The sequence below is a fragment of the Bufo gargarizans genome, chromosome 6, assembly GCF_014858855.1.
Source record: "Bufo gargarizans isolate SCDJY-AF-19 chromosome 6, ASM1485885v1, whole genome shotgun sequence".
Taxonomy (NCBI): domain Eukaryota; kingdom Metazoa; phylum Chordata; class Amphibia; order Anura; family Bufonidae; genus Bufo; species Bufo gargarizans.
Window position 1 is genome coordinate 152,569,707 of NC_058085.1, and position 14,002 is coordinate 152,583,708.

The 14,002-nt window shown below is 42.6% G+C and overlaps 1 protein-coding gene across 3 annotated transcripts in view; it reads left to right on the forward strand.

Annotated features, from left to right (window-relative positions):
* The window catches only part of ADAMTS14 (ADAM metallopeptidase with thrombospondin type 1 motif 14), a 201,471-nt gene that overhangs the window by 142,058 nt on the left and 45,411 nt on the right, over positions 1–14,002 (forward strand). For all 3 annotated transcript variants that reach the window (XM_044296805.1, XM_044296806.1, XM_044296807.1), the window contains exons 11-13: positions 6,321–6,469; positions 11,961–12,136; positions 12,620–12,753. In XM_044296805.1, the coding sequence (XP_044152740.1) occupies positions 6,321–6,469; positions 11,961–12,136; positions 12,620–12,753 (459 nt within the window). The remainder of the gene's footprint in view (positions 1–6,320; positions 6,470–11,960; positions 12,137–12,619; positions 12,754–14,002) is intronic.

Sequence of the window (14,002 nt, forward strand, 5' to 3'; positions counted from 1 at the left end):
TCTCCTCTCACACTTCTCTTGTTGCCAGTTATAGAGCTTCCTGCCTGGACATCTATGCTGACCCACTGGAGCTGAGAATCTGGTTGTTGTTCCAGAGTGCTACCCTCCGGATCCCCGTTGGGCTTTTGTTGTCTCCTGTTGTTGCCCACCTGGGATTATATGTTTAGTTTGTATTGTCTGTCCTCCCCTTGGTGTTTTCCTTTAGAGCTAGTGGTGCGGACTAGTGTTCCCACCGCCCTGTTCACTATCTAGGGCTCATCCTAGGGAAAGCCAGGGTTTTAGGCACGTGATCGGCGTACGGGTGAGGAACCCGTCTAGGGACGACAGGGCAGCCAGGTGCCAGCCGCAAGGTGAGTCAGGGGTCACCACCTTCCCTCTCACTAGGGCAGGGCCTCCCTCTTTTCCTCCCTCCGTGTCACGTATGTGACAGTTACGCCGATCGTGATATAAGGTTTCCACATCCTCACCATCATACATCTATGTGTTCTTCTAGTACCATAGCCTCCAGCTGCCCCATTTTGCTAGCTAGACTTCTGGCATTTATGAAAAAAACATTTTAAATTACTATTATTTGTAAAGTGATTATCCGGGATTTTTTGGTTACCTTGGTTAATTTTTGTATGTAACAGGTTCTTGTTACCAGCTGTTCTATTTTTCATAAATGCATAGTTATGCCCAGTCTTCACCCTATTTTCCTCGCTAACCCCAGCCCCCACTAAATCCTCACTGTCCCCTTCTATAACCCACTCTCTATCTACACTATCTACCCCCTTATTAGTATGACACCTCCCCCCCCCAGATCCTAGTTTAAAAGCTCCTCCAGCCATCTAACAATTTTTTCCCCCATTGAGGTGTAGCCCGTCCGTACTATAGAGCCTGTAACCAACCACGAAGTTTGCCTAGTTCTCCATGAGCCCAAACCCTTCCTTCCTGCACCAGCTTCTGAGCCACTTATTTAACTCCCTAAGCTCCCATTGTCTTTCTAGTAATGCTTGTGGCACTGGTAGTATTTCTGAAAACACTACCTTGGAGGTCCTGGACTTAAGCTTCTCACCTAGTTACCTAAAATCATTTTTTAAGGACCTTCCATCTCCCACTGACTTTGTCATTGGTGGCAATGTGTACCATGACCGCCGGGTCTTCCCCAGCCCCACCCAGCAATCTGTCAATCCGATCCGCAATATGCTGAACCCGAGCACCCGGCAGACAACACACTGTTCGGCATTGTGCCCCCTCCAGAGTAGAAATGTCCATTAGGCCCCCTCTGTGTTAAAAAAAAAAAAAAAAAACACAGTAACTACTTACCTTGTCCCATTCCCGAAGCTCACAGTCCTCTCTCCCCTGCAGACACAGATCGCTCTGCAGGATTGTGTGGGCGGAGCTTATGCAGATTCCCGGACTGCAGGCTCCACTTACACAGGCCGGCAGCGCGATCTGTGCCTGCAGGCTGAATGGTGGAGCAGGGAGAAGGAGAGACAGAGTGCGGGGAGCTGAGTGAGAGTATCGCAGCTCCCTGTGCTCCTGCAATGAGCGCTTCCATCTGTATTGATGGGAGTGCTTATTGCTTCTGGACTGCGGCACCCGGGGCGGACCGCCCCCCGACTTAGCACACCACTGCAGGGGTCCAGACAGCCTGCAACCGCGGTCCGGATTCAGACCACGGTCCGCCAGTTGATAACTTTAAAAAGATCATCAAACTATTGTCACGGCTGAGGATGGGGAAAATCCTCAGCTGTGCGATGCCCGATGATGTTAGGCTGCTCGGCCAGGAGAACAGGATTAGGGAGCAGGTCACCTCCTTACGCGTCCCTAACCTGACCCTAACTCCTAGCTGCATGGGCCGACCTTTAAGGTAGGAGGACCCATGCTCCGGAACCTCGGATCCCTAACTCACCCTCCGTCCGGTCCCTGGACTAGGAGTCAGGGTAAGACAGCCTGTTCCTCCAGGACACGGAGGAACAGGGGTCTCAATGGCCAAGCTGCTGGGAAAAGGGGAACACAAACAGACTTACGGAAATGGCAGGCGAACTAAGTAGTTCCACCTACCTGCCACAGCCTTGCTGACTGGATCCCTGTGCACACAGGGATCCAGAACCATAAGCTGCACAAAACCACAAAGGTAAGTCCCAACAGAACATCACATGGACATCACACACAACAAGACATAAATATAATTTTGACAATATCTTTATGACCACACGGGTGGCTCTCACTGGCAGGTAGAAAACACAGGAGGCTGCTCCAGCTAAGCATGGCTGAAGCAACCCTCAGACCTGTTCTAACAGTGAGACTTTATAGGCCAAGAAGCCACACCCCACAGTCGGACACACCCAGTGACACACACACACACTGGGAAGGGAGTTAACCCTTCCAGCACCAGGGAAGGGAAAACACAACTTAAAAGGAGAAGTGTCCAAAACACGAACCACACTGTGGCTGTTGCCGCAGGCAACGACATGGGTGGCAACCATGTCCTGGGAGTCAGCCTGAAGGCCGGGACACTGCCACCACATGTACACACAACGACCAAACGTTGCCACGGGCAACCACAGTGAGGGGAAGATGTAAGTGCATACCACACATAACACAGAGTGCACACAGAGATACGAAAGTGCATACAAACGCGCACACAACTCCAAGGGAACCGCACACATAACTGTTGTCCGCGGCAACCGCACTTGAGGCTAACCACATTATGCCTCCAGCTGTGGTTGACACAACAACCCAAACTGTGGGCAACTGTATGCGGCTCCCAAGGAGTCACGGCCATAAACATGGTCGTGACAACTATTGAACATCGAGCATCAGAACTAAAGATGCAGAAAACATCTCTAACAATCCTAAAACTTTATAAGATACACTAGTTGTTAACATCAAACTGCACAAGTCTACCATTAGAAAGAGGTTTATCTATTAGATCTATATAAAAATGTGCCAGGTGCTGGGACAGAGTGGGAACTTAAAGTGGCACTGGAAAAAAAAACTAAAAGTGGCCCATATTGTAGCGGGGTCCAAATTGACAGAAGGTGGGTAACACAAGTAAAAGGGATCAGCAATACAATAGCGCAAAGTACAGTCCCATGAGAACCACATAACATAGTGCAGCATAACATATTGCACCAAAAGCTGTCCATCTGTGGTGGCCATCAATAGCTGCAATTTTCTTTCTCCTCCTCCTCCTCCTCCAGTTGTCTCTGATTAAGATACGGAGCAGGGAGCTTAGGAGGTGAGATGCGGGCCACAGTAGTTGAATTCAGGAGGGCATGTGTGGTCTCTAGCCGGGTACATGAGTACCGGCAACAGAGAGGAGTGCTTGGGCAGAAATTTCCCTGTAAGGTCTATGGCCAATCTGCCCATAGTCAGGTGGAAACTTTTTCTGGGCACTAGTGTTGAGAAAATTGAAGTATCTGAAGTGGACTTCATTATGAATTTCAGGAAAAATTTGATTTGCCGAGAAGCTGAATTTACTTCGTGGCAAAGAATCAATTTTCCCTGAAATAGCAGTAAAAAAAAAACATACTTACCTTATAGATGGCCGCAGCGGGCTCTTCGTGATCAAATGGATAGTGAGTATTTTTTTTAACTTATTAACTTCTGAAAGCCCTAATTTTTAATCTCAGATGCTGCGATCAGCGAAGAATAGAGCATCTGAGCGGTTCAATGACGAGGGGGCGGCTCAATCGCCGCTCCCTATCATTTTACCCCCCACATACAAAGAAATGTGCTTCATGATAAAGTAATTCACCACAAAGCAAATTTCTTTGTGAAATTCGGCTTAGCAGCCAAATAGAATTTTCCATAACTTTGCTGATCTCTACTGGGCACATATACTTATATGGTCACCATACTATGGTTCGTAAAAAATGAATCCATCATTTTACTAGCATAACCTGATACTAACTGCAAATATTGTGGGTTGAAATGTTATATAGTTGGGGCTGCTTTGCTGCATTAGGATCTGAGCAGATCACCATAATACATGTCCTTCTAAAAAAATTAGCATACTGTGATAAAGTTCATTATTTTCTGTAATGTACTGATAAACAGACTTTCATATATTTTAGATTCATTACACACCAACTGAAGTAGTTCAAGCCTTTTATTGTTTTAATATTGATGATTTTGGCATACAGCTCATGAAAACCCAAAATTCCTATCTAAAAAAATTAGCATATTTCATCCGACCAATAAAAGAAAAGTGTTTTAATACAAAAAAAGTCAACCTTCAAATAATGATGTTCAGTTATGCACTCAATACTTGGTCGGGAATCCTTTTGCAGAAATGACTGCTTCAATGCGGCGTGGCATGGAGGCAATCAGCCTGTGGCACTGCTGAGGTGTTATGGAGGCCCAGGATGCTTCGATAGCGGCCTTAAGCTCATCCAGAGTGTTGGGTCTTGCGTCTCTCAACTTTCTCTTCCCAATATCCCACAGATTCTCTATGGGGTTCAGGTCAGGAGAGTTGGCAGGCCAATTGAGCACAGTAATACCATGGTCAGTAAACCATTTACCAGTGGTTTTGGCACTGTGAGCAGGTGCCAGGTCGTGCTGAAAAATGAAATCTTCATCTCCATAAAGCTTTTCAGCAGATGGAAGCATGAAGTGCTCCAAAATCTCCTGATAGCTAGCTGCATTGACCCTGCCCTTGATAAAACACAGTGGACCAACACCAGCAGCTAACATGGAACCCCAGACCATCACTGACTGTGGGTACTTGACAGTGGACTCCAGGCATTTTGGCATTTCCCTCTCCCCAGTCTTCCTCCAGACTCTGGCACCTTGATTTCCAAATTACATGCAAAATTTTGGACCACTGAGCATCAGTCCAGTGCTGCTTCTCTGTAGCCCAGGTCAGGCGCTTCTGCCGCTGTTTCTGGTTCAAAAGTGGCTTGACCTGGGGAATGCGGCACCTGTAGCCCATTTCCTGCACACGCCTGTACACGGTGGCTCTGGATGTTTCTACTCCAGACTCAGTCCACTGCTTCCGCAGGTCCCTAAAGGTCTGGAATCGGTCATTCTCCACAATATCCCTCAGGGTCCGGTCACCTCTTCTCGTTGTGCAGCGTTTTCTGCCACACTTTTTCCTTCCCACAGACTTCCCACTGAGGTGCCTTGATACAGCACTCTGGGAACAGCCTATTCGTTTAGAAATGTCTTTCTGTGTCTTACCCTCTTGCTTGAGGGTGTCAATGATGGCCTTCTGGACAGCAGTCAGGTCGGCAGTCTTACCCATGATTGCGGTTTTGAGTAATGAACCAGGCTGGGAGTTTTTAAAAGCCTCAGGAATCTTTTGCAGGTGTTTAGAGTTAATTAGTTGATTCAGATGATTAGGTTAATAGCTCGTTTAGAGAACCTTTTCATGATATGCAAATTTTTTTAGATAGGAATTTTGGGTTTTCATGAGCTGTATGCCAAAATCATCCATATTAAAACAATAAAAGGCTTGAACTACTTCAGTTGGTGTGTAATGAATCTAAAATATATGAAAGTCTAATGTTTATCAGTACATTACAGAAAATAATGAACTTTATCACAGTATGCTAATTTTTTTAGAAGGACCTGTAGAACTTGCTTTGCTATGAATTTTTGTCCGAGGACTGACGTTCTCCTGAAAGCAGACCTTGCAACAGGACAATGACCCTAATTGTAGTGGAGATTTGGGCAATGCTAGGTAAAGGTGGGACTTAGGCTCATTCAGACGACCGTATCTGTTTTGCAGTCCGCAAATTGCGGATCCTCAAAACACAGATACCAGCTGAGTGCGTTCAGCATTTTGCGTAATGGAACGGCCAGACCTATGATAGAAATGCCTATTCCTGTTCTATCTTTTTTGTGGGGCCACAGAACAGAACTACGGTTGCGGATAGCATGCGGTGTGTTGTCCACATCTTTTGGGGCCCCATTGAAATGAATGGGTAGGCATCTGTCACACAAAATTGCAGAAATGATGCAGACACAACACAAATATACGGTCATCTGAATGAGCCCTTACGGTTCATTCACACAAAAGTGAGGAAAAAAAGGGCTGTTAACACAGATCAATTTCCTGGCTTTTTTAACCCTAACCCCTGCAATGCCATCAGTATATATTATCTGCTCTCTCCACACGATGATCAGACATCACAGCGCTGGGAGCGTCAGGCCCTGCTTCCTCCAGTGCAGAGCAAGAACAAGTGTTCCCACGCGTGCTAGTAATAGAGTGTTCAATTCTATTACTACAACTTATTGTAGGATTTCAATACAGAGCAAGAATTGATATGTTCACATAAGCTATGACACTAAACATTCATCTGTACTGTAATGTATTCTTGCTTTTTCAGTGGTGCTTTAAAGGCCATTGCATCTGGAAGACGCCAGAGCAATCTTATACTCAGGATGGAGGATGGAGTTCATGGTCAAGGTATGGATCCTGTTCTCGGACATGTGGAGGAGGAGTACGTTCCCGTGGAAGGCAGTGCAACAACCCACCGTAAGTACCATAGACATTTTACCTACTTTTGAAGAGCATTTTTATGTAAAGGGGCCCCAGGTGATCTGATGACTTGTGATTAACCCTCATTGTAAAATTAATTCCTAATTTACTACCCATTCAAGCTGCTTTCTAATCTGGCTAATAAAATCTGGCTAAGGCCCCATGCACACGGCCGTTGTTCACGGCCGTGTGCGGGCCGTGGAACCGCGGCCTGGATCCCTCCTGAGAGCCGGAGCGCACGGCGTCACTGGTTGCTATGACGCCGTGCGCTCCCTGCTGCCGCCGCAATACAGTGATACACTGGTATAGATCATACCAGTGTATTACTGTACTGTGCCGGCAGCAGGGAACGCACGGCGTCATAGCAACCAGTGACGCCGTGCGCTCCTGCTCTCAGGAGCGATCCAAGCCGCGGTTCCACGGCCCGCACACGGCCGTGAACAACGGCCGTGTGCATGGGGCCTAATAAAGTACTTATCTCTGTTACAAAACTAAGCTTTTCTAAGACTTACAACCACTTAAAAATGGGCATGCGCTACCCTGATGTCTGTTTCTAAGAGAAACTGATTTGGAAAAAAAAAATATTTCCATAATGTGGCCTTCACTGGAGAATGCCTCTATATGTATCCGTATGAATCTGGTAGTATATGGAGGTCCAGTAGAGCACCACAGACAGTGGAGTCCCACAAGGCGAAGTATACTCGTGATTGCTTTTATATACAGTATGAAGATGTTGTCACCCTAGTAAGCTTTGGAAAGGATAAACTAATATATAATTATAATTATAATAATAAAGAGACCACACAAACACCACAGCAGTAGAGGTGCCAAGTCCTAGACCACCAATGAGATACTAATGGCCATCAATATTTTGGTCCTAGAAAATACCTTTAAAGAGTACATTGACTAGTACTAGTTTTCATACGATAAGATACAGATAGTAGTGATGTGTACTGTAAAATATATTGCTTGCAGCGATATAAACTATGGGATTGTTACTAAATCCACGTGTCTATGGGAAGGAGAAAAAGCAGAAAGACATTTCTACACTAATTGAATGTGGTGAGAGTACTATATTCCAATATTCCTGTGGAATGGAAAAACCTTGGTAATTTGGAAAGGATGTTCATTTTTCCATATGCTGTTTGGAAAAAAAATGTGGGCATTTTATGTAATGTGTACAGTGAGAAAGTCCTACTACTGCCTTGAAATAGAATCTCTAGTCTGCAGTTTAATCATACAGAGGTTAAAGTCAGGTGAATATGATTTATATATCCAGGGGACATTTTTCCATGAAGGAAACCTTCACACGGTCAGTATTTGGTCAGCATTTTACATCAGTATTTGTAAGGCAACACATGGGGTGTAACCTACAGAGGAAGAAAACTGTGCAGTTCTATCACACTATATCTTTTTCTTGGCATGTTTGGGCTTGTAAAAAAAATTGATGCAAAATTCATGAAAGTGTTTTTTTAAGGGTGGTATATTTTAGTCAAACACCATTTTTATGTGCTTTTCCTGTATGAAGATGCCTGAAAAAGGACACAATCAGAGCATGCTGCAATTAAAGAAAAAATATCACAGACAAAAAGTTGGCCACAGTATCCTTAAAGGGGTTATCCCATGATTAATGTAAACAATGGAAATCAAACATCATATAAGTAGTACATGACAATCTCTTTCTAACAAAGCTAGAACCAGCCCTGTATCTCACATGGGTCCAGAGATCTCCATATTAATTTCTCCAATTGTTCTGCTAGATTTATTTCTAGCTGGCAGCTCAGAGGGTGTATGCTTTCTAAGAGGATCCTCTGGTGTGCCCAGGTTCTCAAAAGGTCCAAGAGAAAAATCCCATTTGGAGCTGCCTTTGGAGCCAATCACTTGCTACCAAGGTCTATTTCTTTGATTCTAAACCTATTAGACCTGATTTATATAGAGTTTGGGCCGAAACAATAATTTCCTCTGGTGGGCCCAAGGAATTTCAGTCCAACACTGCCTTTTGGGCAGACCCCCTATGTGATAGGACCCGCAGGGTGAAGCATTCTTACCTGCTCCAGGCCGGTGAGCCTTGGTCCAACCCTGCCACCGCCGCCTTGCTTAAGTCCCTGCTGGTAAACTTGTTTGATGTGGGCCATGTGGCTGCTGCAGCCAATGCCTGGCCACAGCGGTAACATGTCCTCCATGCGTCATTCCTAGAAATCGTTCAGTGAATTTTTAAGAGCAGTGGTGGTGTAACCACCCATGTGACATGCCACCCATCTACATGTGCCCTGTTGTTATTCTTCTTGTTTGACATCATTGTATATTATACATTTTATATTATCCATCTACATTTTCCTGGAGACACACACTCGATCTCTCCCTCTGTGTCTCCATCCTGAACATAAGCTGGCCATATCGATATACTATAGAGAGAAACATGAACATCTTTGTCCACCATCAGGGGAAAGAAGGAATTGACTGGTTGGGTTTTAATAAGGGGCATCAGATGTGCCTATAGGTTACTTAACCATCTTTCCCAGCTAAAATAAACATGCACACTTGTTTGATCCAAGCATTCAGCTGAACGTTAGTTTATGTCCACAGCAAGCTGTGTTACTATACATCCACACAGGATGGGTCTGGCGGAAATTTTCTGCAGCAGAAAATCTTAAGAACACTCCCGGAATTTAATAGCTCCAAAATCCGCACCTGCAGTGTAAATGCTGTATTCAACCTCTACGGTGAAATGTTAGGTGGAAATCCACACCAAAGATCACGTTATGTATAGATTCTGCAGTGTGTCCTTGAGATTTTTTTTTAAATCCCACTCACATTCTGGTTATTGTAAATGCTGCAGATTTTCATCACTCAGCTCTGCCATGTACCTTTAATACCCCTCAAGAACTGCTTTAGCTTCGTTTTCTTAAAAAAAAAAACCACACATTTCAGTTAAATTTCCATAAAGTAATTTCTAAATATTATCTATGTCAAATCTACAAATGCTGTTCCTGACCTGTACTAAAACCTTTTTTAAACAATGAATGCCATTGTTTTATTAGAGTACCGACGGTTTCTACATTCAAAGGGTTGAGTTGTGTATTTCTTTAAGGCATACCAGAATCATTCCAAGGGCATCTGCAAAACATATAAACCAATCATTGCCATGCCACTCCGAGAAGACTTCCAGACAATCCACTGAATTGAGAAATAGTTTAATATTTCATTTGTAAAATGGTATGACTCAGCAGGTGCTTACATGGAATCAATGGCTGACAGTCTCATATGCTCAATTTGGGGACCAGATCCCTAGCTTGTGTGCCTAACACTTGTGAGTAATCTTTCAAATTCCACTTCAGTGAAATGTAAGCATATGTTATGCTTCTGGTGGTTCTTTCTTCTCAGCAGAGCCACATCTGTGTGCTCTTTTTGTTCTTTCTCCACCATATTTTCGGATTACATAAACACAGACTTGGCACAAGGCATATAGCAAAACAATAAATTTTCAGAAAGTTGTGATTTATTGAAGGCAAATGTTAATATAGCTCAAAGCCATCATTTGCTGTTTCAACTGCTTCTACTTTCTCAGATGTTATTTCTTCTTTTTCTTGCAACCTCATTTATTCTGCCATACGTCATCACAAGAGTTAACGATTCAAATTTTAAGACAATTGAGCCTTGAACATACTTATATTTCTAGGTTACCATAACACATCTTCCATGTTAAGGGGGTCATTTATTAAGACCGACATTTTAGAGTGGAGTCTAAAAGGAGAGGTCGATGATGGACATAAAGAGTTTTTTACCTATGTAACAAATTATATATGTATATTATCTGTAATCTGTATTGGCCGCCAACTGATATCGATTCTCATCCGAAGAACCCTATGTAATAGATTTTATCTTTCATACAATCCATTTGCTACGATGGTGAGGGGCTTCAGACTATGAAGCAAAGAACCCACCAAATATAAATTATGAATTAGACTGATGGTCATATTGAAGGGGTTCTCCAGGATTTAACTCCTCATTACCTATCCTTATGTAAGTTCATAAATATGATACTGGAGGGGTCTGAGACCCGCACCCCTGGCGATCAACTGTTGTGCTGAAAATAGGCACTGGAACTTCAGAGGTCTGTCCACTGTGTAGTGGATGGAGCTGGTTATTACTGCAGCATTGCTCATATTCACTTCAGCGAGAGGAGTGTTACAGTGACCAGCACTGCCCGCTATGCCATGGGTGGAGCTGTGTAGTTCCAGCATCGGAGCAACTCTCGAACAGCTGATAGGTAGAGGTGCTGTGTGTCCCCCGCCAATCCAATATTAAGAACACCTTTAACAACCATATGCTTTATGTAGTGTTAATGACAAAATCAGAATCAGTCCTTTGAGACCAGGAATGCATTTCTAAAACCTTTATAGGTGAATCTTTTTTTTTTTTTTTTTTTAAACCATAACACCCCAGTTACACATTTGATTTTGCAGATTAAGAATTTACAAAACTGGAAAATAGAATAAACGTACCTATGTGTGATATGCAGACCCAAATACCTAGTCTTATAATATTAATAAAAAGTACACATTTTACTTTCCATTTATGATTATTTTGTAACAAATATAATGATTCATGTGACTTTTTTGTGACATAATGAAAATACTGTTTTAATATGTATAGAATAACTCAGCAACGTGTCCCTGATTGTCCAGAAAATGTAGACACAAGAGCAGGCCTCCTTTCAACAAAGTATATGCTCCCACTGTTTGGTTCAAGAGGTTATCTGAACTCTACAACATCAAAAAAGGGGAATCACTGTTTGGCATTTCCCTTTATAATCCAGAGCAGAGGGACACGAACACATAGCATTTTTCTCCCTGCCAGAAATGGTTCACCCCATGTATTACATGGACGTCCTTTCATATGGAATACTACATGTCTATAGAGGATGCTGAAGGGATAATGAGCAGTCACTGGAAACTTCAGCAACTGTAATTAGAAAATAACTTTCAAAGGGTTGTCCCAGAAAGACTGTTACTTCTCCACAGGTGGGTAGGGATACAAAAATAACAGAGGGCCAGGGTCCACTATTTGAAAATAGCAGTGGTCGAGCATGCACATTTTCGCTTCAATATCTTGGGGGTTTCTAAAGATAACCAAGTATAGAGTTTGGCTATCCATAGCATCCATCCCATTAAGTTTAAACATAGCAGCAGTGCTTGACCATTGACCTGTTTAAATGGGAGACATTGAACCCCCATTCTGGTAATATGTGGAGGTGCCAGAAGGATCCCCAGCAATTAGACACATCCCTTATATCAATAGGTCACATACATTGTCTTACTGGGTACTATGTTTAAAAACTAACAAAAGCAATAATGTACTGTAAAGTATTTTTGTGCATCTCTAACCTCTTAGTCTCATGGGACTGTTTAGGAGAAAGAGAAATTATGACCCAATACTGTCATAACCCAGGGCTACTAAAACATTTATTATAAATTGTTTTGTGCAGACCAGCGTATGGAGGTCGTGACTGCCTGGGTCCTACCTATGAATATCAGATGTGCAACACTGAAGAATGTCGAGGACCATTTGAGGATTTCCGTGCTCAGCAGTGCTCCCAGCGAAACTCATACTACACACACCAAAACACCAAGCACACTTGGCTTCCTTATGAACATCATGATGGTAAAACATCTTCAAAGACATGTTTTATGTCAATAGGTCACTATTATTTGAATAATGTACATTGTCCCTTCACATCTGATGATGTTTTGATGAAAGCAGATACAGTAGAAACTGTAAAACAGAAAATAGACAAAAGATGGAAGTCACCCAAAATTAGTTGAGATACTGAACTGGCTGCAATCTATTGTGTCTGATTACTATTTCCCCGATGTCAGGGGAGAGTCTGGATGTCCCTATTAAAAATAAAATTGCCATCAGATCTTTGGTTTTAAAAAAAACATCTTATGTCTATGACCTGAATTACTATTGTTAAATTCTATTACTAAGGATAATGGCTGTTTAATGGCAGAAGAAAATTTGGGCACATCACAAATTAGCTGGTTGCCCGGGAGTTTTCCATTATATAGTGTTAAAAGGGCGGTTTTTGTCTCAAATCCGTCCAACTCTGTAGCTATTTATATTCTAACCTGCTTTCCCCTACAGATGAACAGAAATGTGAACTTATATGCCAGTCTAAAGAAATGGGAGATGTTGTTTTCATGAATCAGGTGGTCCACGATGGTACCCGTTGTAGCTACAAAGATCCTTATAGTGTTTGTGCCAGAGGAGATTGTGTGGTGAGTGCTCAGCCTCTTAAATAAATCATCAATGCACTAAAGGGAATACACAGGCTATAAAACCCATTTTTATAAACCCTGTTATGGAATTCTGAGCTAATAGAGAGAGATTCTCTGTTCAGGATCCTTATATCTTGGCCAGAGTGGCAAGAGCTTAAAGAGGACCTTTCACCACTCCTGACATGCCTGTTTTTTTGTTTGTTTTTTAAACTCTTTATTAATCGTCCAGCAATAACCATTACACAAAACATGTCATTATTAACATATATCAACATATTTTCCTTTAACCCCGCAAACCCCCCCCCTGCGATGCATCTTCCTTCACCACCACTCCTCCGTTCTAAGACCGAGGAGTAGTGGTGACGGGTGAAGAGCGGAGAAGCTCTATGAATTCCAGTCTCCCCAGACTCCAATCCATTTTTTCTCAGAATTTCTCGGCTTATACAAAATATATTCAAATCCCTTAGTAGTATTCACCAGATTTAACCATGTATTCATAGTGGGACTGTTTCGCGAAAACCAAGAACGTGCTATTAAAAGTCGTGCCAAAAACATTATCTTAAATAAAAGATTTTGCTGACAGCTCACCTTGGCCAGCTCACCCAATACCCAACATTCAGCTGAGAAAGGGATCCACACCTTCAATTTTCCCTCAATATATTTATGAATAGCCCCCCAATAGTGTTTCAACTCTGCACAGGACCAGAACATATGCAAATAATTCGCTTCAGGAACATCGCACCTAGGACAGTTGGAGTCATTCTTAATCCCACATCAATTAAGCCAGAGAGGTGTAACATAAAGTCTATGTGGAATATTAAACTGCACCACAACATGATTGAAATTATGTGAGACAAATTTTAAATTCAAAGTTATCTTCTCCTGGTCATCCAAATGGATCATTGGACACTCATTTTGCCAAGTCCTCTGGCCAGTAGAAGAAACACCTCCAAAACGAGTTTCTTCATCTTCTGATCCAAATTCCCTATCCACTCATTAAATTGTGTTGAAGTGTGTATTTGAAACCAATTTTTTTCCTTTATACTCAAAAGTGCCGATCTTAACTGTAGATACCGAAACCATAATAATTTATGTGCTTTTTCTCTCTGTGATAATTCTACAAATGAAATAATATCTCCATTACTTACTACCTGTGTCAAATATAAAATATAACTTTTTTGCTAATATTGTTCCTTAGCTAGTTCATCTAAAGTTTGTAAATGCTGGTTATACCATAAAGAAGTGCATC